General features: G+C 41.8%; 1 protein-coding gene across 2 annotated transcripts in view; it reads right to left on the bottom strand.

Annotated features, from left to right (window-relative positions):
- Nucleotides 1-9,592: 9,592 nt before the first annotated feature.
- LOC139275888 (high affinity cGMP-specific 3',5'-cyclic phosphodiesterase 9A-like) overlaps nucleotides 9,593-16,265 on the bottom strand; it is a 41,763-nt gene continuing 35,090 nt past the window's right edge. For both annotated transcript variants that reach the window (XM_070893107.1, XM_070893108.1), the window contains 3 exons: nucleotides 14,795-14,890; nucleotides 11,607-11,662; nucleotides 9,593-9,808 (listed from right to left, as the gene is read on the bottom strand). In XM_070893107.1, the coding sequence (XP_070749208.1) occupies nucleotides 11,615-11,662; nucleotides 14,795-14,890 (144 nt within the window). In that variant the 3' untranslated portion in view covers nucleotides 9,593-9,808; nucleotides 11,607-11,614. The remainder of the gene's footprint in view (nucleotides 9,809-11,606; nucleotides 11,663-14,794; nucleotides 14,891-16,265) is intronic.

Here is a 16,265-nt window from a genome sequence, read left to right as displayed (position 1 = left end):
CTGTGCTGTACATTCTATGTAATTCGATGATATATAAATGCAAGTCTGTGTGAGAGATTCCATGCAATGCCATCAGGTGGAGAGCTCCTACAGTCAAAATTTAAATTTCAAACCGGAGTACTAAAACCGGCCCTCATTCCCGGTCTCAGCCTATAGCACAAGGCTATCGCACTGCAAGTAAGAAAATATCTGAGGGTGAGTCAACCAACTCTACTCTCTTGAACTTCATGATGCTTAGTTACAGAAGGAGATTGGTGTGGGCCTGATTCATGCCTTTTCAGTTACTGGAATAGTGCATCATGCTTTGGGTGGATGGGCGGTGGATGCTCAGAAGGAGATCATTTGAAAATGAGAATCAGTGCACAGATCGTCATCAGGAGCTAAGCTTTTTCAGACACTGAAGGTTAGAAAAGAGCCAAAACATAATAGCTCCCTTCTGCAGGCTTCCAAGCCCCACCCTCTATACACTCCATAATCATAGAATGATAATTTACAGCATGGAAGGAGGCCATTTTGGCCCATCGTGTCCGTGCCGGTCAACTGAGCTATTCAGTCTAATCCTATTTTCCAGCTCTCGATCCATAGCCCTGTAGGTTACGGCACTTCAAGTGCACATACAAGTCTTTTTTTAAATGTGGTGAGGGTTTCTGCCTCTACCACCCTTTCAGGCAGTGAATCCCAGACTCCCGCCACTAGAAATTTCCCCTCATATCTCCTCTATACCTCTCCCCAATTACTTTAAATCTATGCCCCCTGATTGTTGACCCCTCTGCCAAGGGAAGCAGGTCCTTCCGATCCACTCTATCCAGGTCCCTCATAATTTTATACACCTCAATCAGGTCTCCCCTCAGCCTCCTCTGTTCCAAAGAAAACAGACCCAGCATCTCCAATCTTTCCTCATAGCCAAAAAATCCATATGAGGTCCTCCTGACTATTTTAACAAAGGGAGCAAAATTGCATACCGCCCCAGTCTATATGTGACTCTAGACCCCACAGCAAAAAGAGAAGGCTCAGGAGTGAACTAATAAAGGTCTTTAAAATTATGAAAGATTTTGATAGAGTGGATACAGAGAGAGTGTATCCACTCGTGGGGAGGAGCAAAACTAGAGGCCATCAATATAAGATAATTACCAAGAAATCCAATAGGGAATTCAGAAGAAATTTCCTTTACCCATACAGTGGTGAGAATGTGAAACTTGATACCACAAGGACTGTTTGAAGCAAATCGTGTAGGCACATTTAAGGGGAGGCTAGATAAGGGAATAGAGGGGTATGCGGATAGAGTTAGATGAGGAAAGACGGGAGGAGGCTCGAGTGGAGCATAAACGCCATCATGGACTGTTTGGGCCGAATGACCTGTTTCTGTGCCGTATAGCCTATGTAATTATGTAAATATCCACTTTCCCGCCCAATCCCTATATCCCTTGATTCCCTTAGAGTTCAAAAATCTATTGATCTCAGCCTTGAATATACTCAACGATTCAGTATCCACAGCCCTCTTGGGTAGAGAATTCCAAAGATTCACAACCCTCTGCTTGAAGTAATTTCTCCTCATCTCAGTCCTAAATAGCCGACTCTTTATCCTGAGACTATGCCCCCTAGTTCTAGACTCTCCAGCCGAGGGAAACAGTCTCTCAGCAACATGAAAGAACGATTGCTAAATAATTGTAGGATTCATCAATTTAACAGCCATTATTTCTCAGCTTTCTGTTAAATCTATTGTTTTTTATTGTACAATAAAAGGAGACATGCAGGGGGAAGGGAATAATAAGGACAGCTTATAACAAACTCTGGGCTGTGGTTAAATGTACTGTAATGGTGAAATATTCTCTTTTAAACACAAATTGCTACCCGATTGTTAAGTAAATGCCTGCAGCATTAGGGGCAGATGTTATCAGTCAGGCTGTCATAGTGTCTGATTTGTGAGAAGATGCTGAGGCAGAACACAGCAGAAATGAATGAGAAGTTAATAACGATAGTTAGCTGGTTAGTACACTTTGCTCACTATGAAAAGCCTAATATGTGATTGCAAAATGTGAATATGTGTGTCTCGCACTAAGAATGTGGAACTTATAGGATTGTGCACAGTGACAGGTTCATACAACTGTTTTCTTAAAATCCCTGGTTGAAGGAGCAGCTCCTCGCCATAGGGATATTGCTCTCTCATCATCAAAGCACACAGCATGGTTTATTTTAATTACCCGATGGAAATTCAAACTATGTAATCAGATTTTCAAAGCGGTTGAACTATCAAGGCTCACAAAGCCGTAACTTTCCTATCCAGCACTGGCTCACACCGTCCACTATCACTCCTTCAATGCTGCCTTCTACAGTTGCAATTGATAAATGGAGAATTCAATCACCAAGAAAGTTAAACACATTTTAAAGAGCCTCACTGTACTGGAGCTCGGAGGCTAAAAGCCAATTCAAAAAATGTATTTACAAAACTTTAAACTCCAAACACAGAGTTTGGGAAATCTCATTACTCTAACGAGCAGCATAAAAGCACATCTCAAAGAAAAGATTGTGTTTATATTGGAAAACTGTTGCCGAATCTGTCATTAGAGTTATTAGACTTTGATCTCATTAACACAGCAGACAAATGATAAAGTTCAGCATCATTTGTATCTAACCCACTCTGATGTCAACATCACTGGTAAACCTCTCACTCTCACCCAAATTAAGCTCTGGATAGTGTATGGGGTAACATTTTGATTACTTTATTTCCGATTCCATTATATTTTGTTCACTTATTATACCCACAAGGACATTTCACATTATGAATGAAGTACCATGGAAAAAAAGCAGTGAGACCATAACTCTCTAATTTGCCACAGATGTTCCAGTAATGTTCCGTGCACATCATTAACTGTTTTACTTATATTACTGCGGAAAATAGGCAAATTGCTCCCGGATGCCAATAATTTAAAAGCAACATGATTGGGGTTATTGCCTGTGCTACTTGGAACTTTAAAGGAAATATTACAAAACGAACAAGGCAGAGGGAACAATTGGCGCGCCATGGCTACCCTCAGTACCTTTGAGTTAGGAAGAGGTTCTTGCGTCAAATTGCTAATCAGTAACCCCTGCTAAAACTGTGCCTGTGTGGGCATTGGGTGATGACAGGACTCTGCTTGATTGTGAGGCCCTCAACAGTCCAATAGTCTGCCAACACGCAAGGCTTGAATCCAAGACAATGTCAAGACATGGATAATCACCACTTGACTATGAACTTTACTTCAGCAAGGAGTCATCACTTTCAGTTGACAAAAAGAAAGGAAATTGTCACGGTATAAAAATTAAACAGGATTATTATAGCAAAGATTAGTTTGATTGGCTAACTCAGTGATCGATTGATAGTGTGGGTGAGTCATGAAAGTGGTTAAGTGAGTGATTAAATTAGTAAGTAATTGAGTGTTGTTGGTGGGTGAGTGGTTGCTAGATTGTGGTATTGAATGATTACATCAGGGACTGAATGATGCTAAGTGGCTGAATGATTAATTGAGTGAGTGGGTTATCGGAAAGTCATTGAGTTATTGCGCAAAAATGTAATTATTAGCAGAGTGATTAAGATACTGGCTGAGTAACTGAGTTATTATGGAGGGAGTGAGTGACTGACTTCGTGGGGGAGTGTTTGAGTAATTCAAAAATTTTAATTCAGTGTTTGAGTGAGTGATTAGTTATTCGGTATCAGCCTTGGCTCCTCAATGGTAGCACTCTTGGATCTGAGTCAGAAGGCCATGGGTTCAAGCCCTACTCCAACGATTTGAGCAAGTAATCTGGGATGACACTCCAGTGCAGTACTGATGGAGTGCTGCACTGCTGGAAGTGTTATCTTCTGGGTGAGATGTTAAACTGAGGCCCTATCTGCCCTCTCAGACACATGTAAAAGATCCCATGGCATTATTTGAAGAAAAACAGGGGAATTCTCTCTGCTGTCCTGGCCAACATTAGCCCTCAAGCAACACTAGTAAAACTGATTATCTAATCACTTATCACATTGCTGTGGAATCTTGCTATGTGCATTGTAACCAAACTCCAATAGTACTTCATTAGCTGTAAAGCACTTGGGACATCCTGAAGATATGAAAGGTGCTATTTAAATGCAATTTCTTCTTGGGGGTGAAGGATTATTAACTGATTGAGGTTTTGAGTTCTTGGATGAGTGATTGAGATTTTGAGTGACGTTTCATTTCTTAGGGAAGTCATTGGACAATGATTTAATTATTGGGATTGATTGATTTATTCTCAGGGTGTTGTGAAATATGTATGGATACCTGTAATGTACAGTTTCTCCAAACAGATAATACCAGCCATCTCAAATTGTATTCCAAAGGCGTACATCTACTCAAAGGGATCACAAGGTAGAGTTTCCTGTCCTTAGGCTTTGGTGCTAGGGATCAGAAATTCTAGCTAACAGCCATATAGCCACTACTGTGCATGCAGACATTTTAGATGGAAATAAGGTGATCTCCACGAAAACAAGCCACAGCTTAATTTACTACATTACATTGACTAGGATTGGGGTTGGATCTCATTTTGCCCATTTGGAGTGAGCCGAACAGAAGTTCCATGAGCAGTGGAGTTCCTATCAGATCAGAGACTTTTAGTTTTGTTTGCAGTATGTTTTAGTGCAGGCTTCCCTTTTTTTTGTTGCCATTTTAATGAAAAATATTGATGAATTTTTTGGGGAAGTTCTTTTTTCCTCCTGCGACCCCACCACAGTATTTTTTAGTTAAAATGATACAAAATGAAAGAAGACTTACCGCCAACCATATCTGCGGGGTAGACACAATTACCTGGCAATGACGATGAGAAACTGACTCCTTGTGCCCCGGGTCAGCATAGAGCCAATTGCGGATATGTGCAATCTATTGGCAAAGATACCTGAAGCTAACCTGTACCTTAGGCATGCAATGCGCCAATGATAGTCAAGGTCACATCTTGCCTCAATATTATTTATCTGCTGCCCTCTATGGAGCGTGCCAATCAACCTTGCACCCACTTTATGCAACAACGCCCACATTTCAGCTACCATCACAAAGTGTTTGAGTTCAGTGCCACTCCGTTATTGGCAAGAATCCCTCTCCTGCCACCACATTTTTTAAATTATCAGTTACTGAGATTTACCAAGCACTTTTTGCATCCCGACATCCTTTGGAAAAGCTGAAATATATAGGGGAATTAAAAAAAAATGTTTTTCCCTCTATAAAAAGCAGTGAGATGTTTTTCTCCATAAAGGTGCTTTATAAATGTAAATTGCAGTCATGTCCTTTTTTTTTTTGCAGGCTAACACTCTTTTGTCCTGATATGCAGCCACTTACCTTTAAACTGCTATATCACTTTAATATTCCCAGCAGCTCTTTAAGGGCTGCTGACGCATGCAGTTTCCTGCCTCGTCCCTTTGGCAACTCCCAATACCCGGCCCCTGATGGGTGTGAAGCACACCATGAATAATTAACGGAGGATGAGAAATCCTGTAGATGTACGCTGCTGGAAATGGCAAGGTTTAGGTTGCTTCACAAACGCTTCACTGTTTTCTGGGAACCTACAGAAGCCTGGAGCAGTACACACAGGGTCTGCAGCAGACCTGAAAACATTTGCAGGTGTATTTATTGAAATAATATATTTCAAAGACAGCTTTCTATTTCTGTGTGTTCCTGTTCTAATGATGGTATCAAACAGCATCACTTTCATTACTATCACTAATTGTACGTTACCGCTGCAACATTATGGCTTTTGTAATTGGCTGTTTTGTGTTGTACCATATGACAGAAAGTGGGATATTTTTTATAAAATGATGACGATTCCAGATCAGGGCTATAATAACATCAACTGAGAGCCTTTTACTGAAAAACAACCATATTTTCTGCAGTGACAAATTACACGCCTGCACCTAGTGTAAACAAGTTGTAGGTATTTATGCCGTGATAACAAATTATCTAGAGCTATATTTGCCTCTTTGTTCAGAAAGGTTAATGACCTATTTTATCGTCATTTACCATCTGTTAAACTAGTGGGCACGTGTGGTTTTTAAATGGATAATTTCATGAAGCAATTTCAGTGTTAGTTAGCAGTCACAACAAAAGGTTGTCACAGGCACCTGTAATAATGATCCCTAGTATCTCTCAATCAGTTAACAAACTAATTAACTAGAACAAACGATGAACAGTTCATTAATCCAACTGTGAAATGTGTTTAATAGCTGAATGGAAATCGAGTAAATCCTGTTTGATCCCCGAGACCCTACAGGTAGACAAATCCATTCGGTTTATTAAAATGTATCACACATTAATACATGGCCTCCTCACTAAGTGAATACTGATGTTTCTGTGCTTCAATGTGACTTTTTTTTAAAGTAACCATTTGACTTGAGACACAAAAGACGTTGTTAACGTTTTGGAAAAATAAACTGGATCTGAGAATAGCTTATTAATTTTCTGGAGAAATATAACGGATCTGAAATTAAATAGATTACTGAAAGAAAATTATTTTCCAAACAAACCCTTCCAAAAAAAAACCCCAGCAGTTTTTAACTTCTCCCTCCACATTTAGTATACGCTTGGCATTTGAAAGAGATGTGGTTTATTCAATTGTTTTAATAAAATATTGTAATTGAGAAAACATCATAATATAATCTGAAAACTCGCTTACGAACCAAACCTGTACTCACTGCACTCTGGCATTACCTGAATGGCCCCCAACTTCTTCATCACAGTCCAATGTCGATTCACTAGGTTGTCGGCTGCTATGAGAAAATAAAAATACAAAATGGGGACTGTTTCTTGGAATAGAAGAGATTCCGGGATGATTCGATAGAGGTGTTTTAAATTATGAAGGATGGGGCAGTGTAGATAGAAACAGACTGTCACTGAGGAGTCTAGAAGGCTGCATGCAAGAGATTTAGGACAGAGAGCACGAAAAACTTTTTTTACGTAGAGATTTCTGATTCATTACCAGATTTAGTTATTGAAGCGGAGGCCATATCAACATTTAAGAATAGCTTAGATAGATGGTTGAAGGGAAAGGGAATAAAGGAATATGAAAACGGGGAAAGCACATGTGATTAGGATTACTGCTGGGCCGAATGGCTGTTTCTATGTTGTAATTGCTATGTAATTCTCCGTATGAAATGGAAGTGGAGTTCTCCCAGGATTCATAGCTGCAGTGAAAGTGCTCTATTGAAAATAGAAGGCCCGTCGAGTTCATCAGGGCCCGTCACCAAGCTTTGGGCTGTGGAAGCCTGGCTCGAGAGCATGAAACATGGAAACAACTGAATACGCTTAAAGAGCAGATTATGTATTACTGAGATACAATGATGGTCAATGCTCCAATGAATTGCTGTACATACATTTACAATCAGAATGACAAGGTGCCTGAATCAGGTGAATAGATATTTGGGGGGGGGCGGTGGACTTGTTTTTATTTTGAGAGCATTTAATTTTGCCAGCACTATGGTGATGCTTTGAAATCGTTCTATTCTTTAAGCTCAGGTCCGACTTGGAGGTCAGTACTCATTTCTGTTCATACCCTCGCCCCCTCCTTCCCCGTTTGTGCAGAAATTGATTATGGCAAGCTTTTTTTTTTAACAAGCTTGCTTTTCACAAACGATGTGCTAATTTCTGGAAACCCATTTCTGGACAATACGAATCCTCAGGGCAACCATAACATGGGCAAACAGTTCATTACCGCTTTCTCCCATGCTGCAGCAGTCTTAACACACAGCTAAAATGAGCAAACAAGGATTGGAGTTTCTAGAGGTTGGATCTTTGTCCTCCTGGGTAACTGTTCTGGTCTTTTCCCGCAGTATGGTTTAAGTCTGAGATTCTGGTTTAGCCATTGCTAGGATACAACCTTCCTGTCTCCTTGGTAACTGAACAATCGCAGCATTGTGCCTCCAAAGAACCTATTGTGGAAGTATCGAGATTGCAGCCCGGGTTCCTTCCTTATGAAGAAAGGATTCCAAAGCCTGTGCTCGACAATAAAGCATTATTTTTAACATGTGGTAAAAGAACACACTTGCAGAAAACAAGAGCGCCGCGACTCCAAGACTCCACGCATGTCACAACGTCTCGCTCGATCATAGTGCAGATCGGAAAATTGGGCACGGAGGTCAGAGTGCCTGATTTGCGCTGCTCCCAATTTCTCTATTGTTAAAACTGATCTCGAATCAGCATTATCATCAAAAAAAAACCTTTATCAAGTACGACTCCAGGCTGGGAGCAGTCTCGCAGTTTTGGGGCTTTGCTGTAATTCCTCTACAGATTTCCACACTGATTTTTCTATGCTAAATCGTAAGATAAAATAAAGGGTTTTTTTCTTCCTCCTTTTCTTATTCCATTTTCTCCCATTCCCCCCCGCTCCTCCTCCCCTGAAGATGCTGATACATACATAGTTCCATGGATGATGGAAGCCCTCTGCCTCACCCAAGCGACATTTGTGAACCTGGTTAGGGCATTATAACCGAGTCCAAACCTACTCTCACCTGACATCCACACACTTGCACCCTTCGGCAGGGGCCGATGGATAGGCGATCGTGAAGGAGAATATTAGCTGATTCTTTACCCCCCTCCCTCCTCTCACTAGGCCAGGGGGCTTACTTCCCAAATTACTGATAGCAGCAGACTGGGAATCAAGCCTAGGATCTCACTGCCCCACATTTGGCGAGGCTTTCGTGCACTAAGCAGTCGCAATATTTTGAAGTAAAAGTCGGTACTTAATTTGTATAATTTACTGAGCTGCCAGTTTGAAAAATACAAGTAATTACAAATCATATCCGATGACTATGTGTGGAGTAATTTCAAATTGTTTGCCGTGTGGATTATAATGAGAGCAGTATTCAGAACAAGACATTTCCTTAATTTACAATGTTAACAACTTTATTGAATGATACCCTCCACAATGTGTTCCTGCAGACAGGTGCCAGTCACATTTCAAATGAAAACAAATCCAACATGAATTACATCTATATCGATCAGTTGATAAATCAAACTGTGAGAAATATCATCGAATAAACTACTGGGGTAGGGAGTGAGTCACTGTTTGTGATTTTTAGCTGTTAAATAATTGATGTTACAGAATGTCTTTGTCAGTGTAGTTGGTATAGAAAGTGTCCTCATTATTTACTGCGTGTGAGGTTATCGAGTTGCTTTGTCTGTCTCAGGAGTGAGAACGTAGACTTTAGGGACATAACACAGGTTTACCTGCATTGGATGTCTCTGGTACAACACAGAGTCTTCCAGGAGTTTGGATAATGGTGTTGGGGTGGGGGAAGGGGAGGGGAGCAGGCGGGTTGCACATCAGGCAGGATCCTATTGAGGATCTAAATCCTATTGAGGACCACGAATGCTGAACTCTGAAATCCCGGAGAAGCTTTGAGTTCCTGCAACATTCAGGGGCTGCATTCCAGTGGCAAATGCAACTTCCACGATGGCCTTAAATTAAAAATGATGAATTCTTTGTAGTGAACAAAGTATGAATTCATCAGTTACGAAACTGACAGATTTGTGTTCCTTCCACTGTTACAACATTTTTGGAAGAAAAACTATTAAGCGACAAAATCTGGAAGGTCAGTGATAAAAGATCTGAAAGAGCTCTAAAACATTCAGTGCAAAAGTGTTTACTTAAGTTCCAAAAGGTGAAAATATAAATGGTGCTGTTCATTGAAATGTCTAGTGACTCTGCTGTTAGCGGAGGGTAATAACAGATTAATGGGAATTCATTCAATTTGATAGGTGTTACGTCATTATCAGCATTGTCTTCATGTCAAGTCTTGTTAGTCCCAGAGTAATAACTGTAGTCTGTAATCCTGTAATGAAAATAGTTTTAAAATAAAAGGATTATTTTTGGGATAAAAGAAACAAAAATAAACCGCCGTTACTCCTCCCCCTCTATTTTTCTTTCCCTCCCCGTCTTCCGATGCGGAGGGTCCTGACTTTGCTAAGGTCTGGTTCATCGGGAGCTGACCAGCCTCTGGAAGTTTGCCCAATGGCCAGTTTTCATGCGTGATCCTGCACAGCAAGTGCAGCAGGCTACTCAACCGTGGGGGGCATCACACCAACCCTGTACAAACCCAGCAGGAGGCACTAGATAATGATCAGGAATCCAGACTGATTTATTTCTCGCCCGAGTGCAAGGGCACGGAGGCTAATTGTGAGACCCCCCCTACCAGCACCACAACAGAGGTTCAGTAACTGGGCACCGTACCTGGGACCTTCCTGGCTGCACGGCTCAGTGCCACACGCATAGTGCATTTAGTGATTGAGCCATGAGGAAGGCAATGTCCTCGTTTTGGTAAAACTTATGAACCGTACATATTTACAGGAATTTCAAAAAGGGAATTGGATATATACTTGGAAAGGAGAACCTTGCAGGGCTATGGGGAAAGAATAGGGGAGTGGGACTAATTGGATAGCTCTTTCATAAGAAATAGGAGCAGGAGTCGGCCACTTGGCCCTTCGAGCCTGCTCCACCATTCAATAAGATCATGGCTGATCAGATCTTGGTCTCACTCCACTTCCCTGCCGGCTCCCCATAACCCTTGACTCCATTATCTTTCAAAAATCTGTCTATTTCAATGACCCAGCCTCCACAGCTCTCTGGGGTAGAGAATTCCAAAGATTCACGACTTTGAGAGAAGAAATTTTTCCTCATTTCCGTTTTAAATGGTTCAAAAACTATGAAAACATAATTAATTAATAAGGTATCTCTTATGTATGTAAACCTGTAATTACCATGTCTATCCCCTGAAGTCCCAAGGGATCCCACAGTCCCTTGGGAGCACCTATATATAAGGAGGCCTCACAGGCTGGAGAGACACTCTGAGATCTGCAATAAAGGACTACGGTCACACTTACTTTGAGCTTGCAGTATCTAGTCTGACTCTTTATTCAAGACATAACAGTATCCATTAGGCAAACTGTGATGCAATATGCTGCACACTGTACTTTCACATCTCCGCTCCAGGTATAATTTCCTACAGCACTCTTACATAAGAAATAAGAACATAAGAAATAGGAGCAGGAGTAGGCTACCTGGCCCCTCGAGCCTGCTCCCTCATTTAACAAAATCATGGCTGATCTGATCATGGACTCAGCTCCACTTCCCTGCCCACTCCCCATAACCCTTATCGCTCAAAAATCTGTCTATCTTCGCCTTAAATATATTCAATGACCCAGCCTCCACAGCTCTCTGGGGCATGTTCTACAGGTTCATCTTCAGCTGCTGGTCCTGTTACTGTTATCATTAGTAATTCCCACCTATATTGCTGGAGCTATTTTTCCTTGTGATGTTACCTTCACCCTGCCAGTAGCTGTTATATCAACCCTTACTTACTAGTACCGCCACTCTCCAACCAACTTAACAGGTAATTAATGTTAACCATTCTTAGCTCCATCTCCTATCCATCTCACCATGTTCTCATAATACCAGCGCTGATGATATTCCCATTGGCTGCATAATAATTCTATTCGCAAAACGTTATTTCAAATGTCTTAATATGACAACATTTAAAACTCCTTTAATATCTCCTCATCCTTATTTGGTTTCTGGTAGCTTTGTATCAGAACTGTTGCTGAGAGAATGCGAGTGCTTCAAAATCTACTTACTAAGAACATTATTTCTTCTTCCATCCGAGAGGGATATTTTCTGTTTTCTTCTGCAACTTGTAAAGTTAAATTGAAAAAATCCAATGTTATTGCAGGCAATGTGACACTGAAATGCTTGTTGAACACAATGGGGATTCAAAATTAAAAGATCACACATTTTTATTATAACTTTCAACTTAAAGGATAACCGAGATAGGCTAACAAGCCTTTCACACAATAATGTACTTGGGGCCAAAATTCCTTAGATTCCTTCTGCCGCTGTAAGTATGGGAATGCCGATGTGCCACTGACCTCCACTCCTGACTCTGCCAGAGAATCTGGGCACAGGGTAGGTCAGCTAATTGTAATATTTCTGCTAGGCACCCCCTAGCAGTTTGGGCACACCTTAAGTGCTTGCTTAAAGAGTGGGGAGAGGATGCAGGAAGATGCTTTACACCTGCTCGGGTTGGGCAAGTTGGCATGACTGACAGAAGTTTTTTCTTAAGTTGGAAATTGGCCCTCTTAATAAAAGGTCCAATTTCTACTCCACTAGGTTTGATGCTATCCTTTATTTGATCAAACATGGTTATAGTAAAACCTTACCCTTCAGATAGATAGAGCGAGAGAGGAAACGCGTGTGAGACCAACATGGAATGCAATGAATGGAGGGACGTGAGTTTGACCAGCCATTCCGCTGAGTTTCTGATCCTGGCTTCATTGCAAGAAAAGGTGTCAAGTGGAGAAAATGGGCTTCCTTATAAGTGAAGGGTGTGAGAAGGAGGAGAAAGCAAAATGGATAGCATGATATCTCTGGGAGTTCCAACAGTTAGTTAATTGTGTCATTGGTAGAAGTGTGGGAAAATGTCTGTCAGAGCTACCCATATCCTAGTGAGACCAGAGCAATGGGAAGGGGAAAATAGTTCACAATGAGAGGATATTGAATTATAAAAGGAATTCGCCGATCTTTGTTAATATATGATGGATACACAATATTGTGATATAGAGGTTATAAACTGGGGAACAGTCAGTGACAGAGGAGTTACATTGGGGGATGTTGGGATACAGAGAATGCATAATTTATGTTTTTAAGAAACAGTTACCATAGAAACAAAGCACTCGCTGGTTGGCAGTGTATGGATTCTATTCACTGCTCCGGTAACGGAGTTATTTGATGAATTAACAGAGAGGGGTAATGAAGGTAGTGTGGTTGATGTTGCATATATGGACTTTCAAAAGGCCTTTGATGAAGTACCACACAATTGGCTTGTTAGCAACATTGAAACCCATGGGATTAAAGGGGCAGCGGCTGCGTGGGTATGAGGTTGTCTATAGGACAGAAAACAGAAAGTAATGGTAAACGGTTGTTTTTCAGATTGGAGGAAAGTCTGTAGTTCCCCAGAGGTAGGTGTTCGGATTACTCCTCTCTTTGATATGTATTAATGACATGGACTAGGGTATAATTGTGGGCACAATTTCAAAGTACGCAGATGACATACAACTGAGAAATGCAGTAAACAGTGAGGAGGATAGTAACAGACTCCAGGAGGACATAGACGGACTGGTGAAATGGGAAGACACATGGCAGATGCAATTGAACGCAGGGAAGTGTGAAGTGATTCATTTTGGTAGGAGGATTAAGGAGAGGTAATATAAACTAAATAGTACAATTTTAAAGGTGCAGGAACAGCGAGACCTGGGGGTCTACATACACAAGTCTTTGGAGGTGGCAGGACAAATTGAGAAGGCGTATAGGATCCTTGGCTTTATAAATAGAGCGGGTTGGATTTTTGGCCTGTTGTCAGCACTGTATTCACCCCAGAGGGGTGGCAATGGCGGCAGAAAACTCTTCTGGCTTCCAGTGTCCCCCGGGGTTTTCGGGGCCAGTTTCAGCGGGACGCGAAGCATTACCACCCGGAAGAGGCGAGCCAGTGTGCAACGACCCTGGTTGCGACACCGGCTCGATTTTTGGCTCGTGCCCGATCAGTAGCGTGCCGTGCTGGGACCGCCTGTGAAAATGGGCGGTTCGAGCTGTAGCGGCTGCAGTGCGATAAATAATGTCAACCTCAGGTAAGTGTGATTGTTTTTATTTGCGATTTATGTTGTGGTGGCGTGAGTTATTTATTGGGAATGTTTTTGGTGGTTTAGTTCCAGGTTTCCCCCCCCACCAGACCTCTCTTACAGCGCTCCCAGGCAAGCTGTTTAGCTCGGGATTTTCACATGCTCAGCTGGCCGAGTGCCCTAAGAGAGGTGTGCAACAGCTCCCTTAACTCTCCGCTCCACACTCAGGGCCTAGCTGCCCAATTTTGATGACTGAGGTGCAAACTTTACTGCCCTGCTACCATTACCGCCCCAAAATGAGCAAAGCCGAAAATCCAGAGTACAAAAGCAGGGAAGTTATGCTGAAACGTTATAAAACATTGATTTGGCCCTAGCTGGAATACTGTAGCTATTTCTGGGCACCACACTTTAAAGAAGGAGAGGGGGCAGAGCAGATTTACTCGAATGGTTCAGTTATGTGGAAAGACTAGAGAAACTGGGGTTGGCCTCCTTAGAGCAGAGAAAGTTAAGGGGTGATTTAGGTGATCAAAATCATTAAGGTTTCATAGAATAACTAAGGATAAACTGTTTTCAGTGACAGAAGGGCCCGTGATCAGAGGACACAGATTTAAGGTAATTGGCAAAAGAACCAGAGATGACACGAGGAAAAACAATTTCACACAGCGAGTTGTTGTGATATGGAACGCACTGCCTGAAAGGGTGGTGAAAGCAGATTCAATAGTAACTTTCGAAAGGGAGTTGGATAAATACTTGAAGTGAAAAAAAATGCAGGACTATGAGGACAGAGCAGGGGAGTGCTAATTGGATAGCTCCTTTAAACAGCCGGCACAAGCACGATATTATTCTATGATTCGATGATTGGAAGTGTCTTCAGAGGATGGCTACACTTCAAAAGTAGTTCTTTGGCTGTAACACTCTTTGGGTCATCCTGAGGTTGTGAAACAGGCTATATAAATGTTTTTATGGAAAAGTTACATTAATTGGTCAGTGGCACCAACACAATTTACAAAAGGGCTTGTTTTCCAGTTCCAAAGCAAAATTATAGCCATTATTATTTACACATGATGGCTGGGACAGAGCAACAAGTCAGTTGAGGAGTTAAGGTTGTATTATATTGCATTAACTACAGATCACTGATTCGGTGCATTTACCTCATTCATTGCATCATCAATCTGTTTTAGCTCTTCATAGCGATCCCTGGAATCTCGCAGGGGCTGTACCGTAGCTTCTTCAATCTGTGGGAATAACTAACAGCAAACAGGCAATGATCAATGCAACACAATTTGCATATTAAGGGTGGCATGGTGGTCCTGTAATAATCAAACCAGGTCTCGCACAAACTTCATGTGATGTTTTGTCCCAATGCATGCAGAGCAAATATTTAGGTAATGACTTTCAGGGAAATGACTGTTTGAAAGAATTCTTGCCTCACATTATATAGTCAGGTTTGGCAAATATGAGATGCAGGGTAAAACTTCCTTTACACTACCTCCAAAATATTCCTTAGACCTAATGTTAAAAGAGCACCTCTTATTGTGCCATTTCTCCATGAAAAAAAAATTGCATTTATATAATTTCTTTTATGAGCTCAGGATATTTCAAAGTACTTTGGGCTAGAAATTCATTATAGCCAAGGAATGGGCGGTGTTTAGACTAAAAATGGATAAGTAGCACCATTTGAAAATTGTCTAGCATGCATACCATGTCACAGGCAGCACTGTGCTCCCCAGGACCCACACACAGCGCAGGAAGAAGTGTAACGACCTCACACAATGGTCAAGGTGAGTGAAGGCTTCCACAAATGCTCCATACCACCATCTGTACCACAAGCTACACACACAGCTCAATGCACTACAACCCCAGCACATACCCACCAACAATCTTTACCTAGCAACGCTCACACCCACATCTCACACCTTTCACACAATGGCAGCTATTCAACTATGGCAGGCACAAGAGTCATTAGTTATTAGAATTCATGTGATATGTGTGAAATGTGTATTGTTACATTTATTAAGTGTATTTGGAATATTTTGTGGTCTCTCTCATTTCACCTTTGTGCCCAGGAGGATGCTGTGGTATGGCTTGAGACAGGGATTGTATAATGGAGATGTGGTGAGCTACGGGGATCTGGGGTTTCATTCATGTGAATTGGAGTTTGATGAGCCGGTCACAGACAGCCTGTCCAAAAAGCTGATTGTCTTGCTGCCTCTGCCCTCCCTTCTGTTCCTCCTCCTCCTCCTCTCTCTCTCCTCCTCCACCTGGTCCTCCTCTGCCTCCTCTTCCTTCTCTGCCTCCTCTTCCTTCCATTTCATCCTCGTCCTCCTCCTCGTCCTCCTGAGGTAATCCCACAGCCCTCATGACTGTGAGGAAGTGTTATGAGCAGAATTCTTTAACAAATAATTAGTGACTTCTGCACTTGAATTAACATTTCCTGTCCCCCCAAAACTTGAAATAACCTAAGAAAGCTGTTTCAGTTGCAGAAAGTAGCAAACAGGTACTGAAACTGTAGAACCAGGTTAGTTGCCGTTGATTGGGGATGGTGCCTCTAAATATCGCTGCAGCAGCCTGTTTCCTGCTGGTGGATGCAAGTTCTTTGCATCATTGTTCTGCGCTGCTGTT

Source organism: Pristiophorus japonicus, chromosome 11 (genome assembly GCF_044704955.1).
Source record: "Pristiophorus japonicus isolate sPriJap1 chromosome 11, sPriJap1.hap1, whole genome shotgun sequence".
Classification (NCBI taxonomy): Eukaryota; Metazoa; Chordata; class Chondrichthyes; family Pristiophoridae; genus Pristiophorus; species Pristiophorus japonicus.
This window is presented reverse-complemented; position numbering and strand designations above follow the sequence as displayed.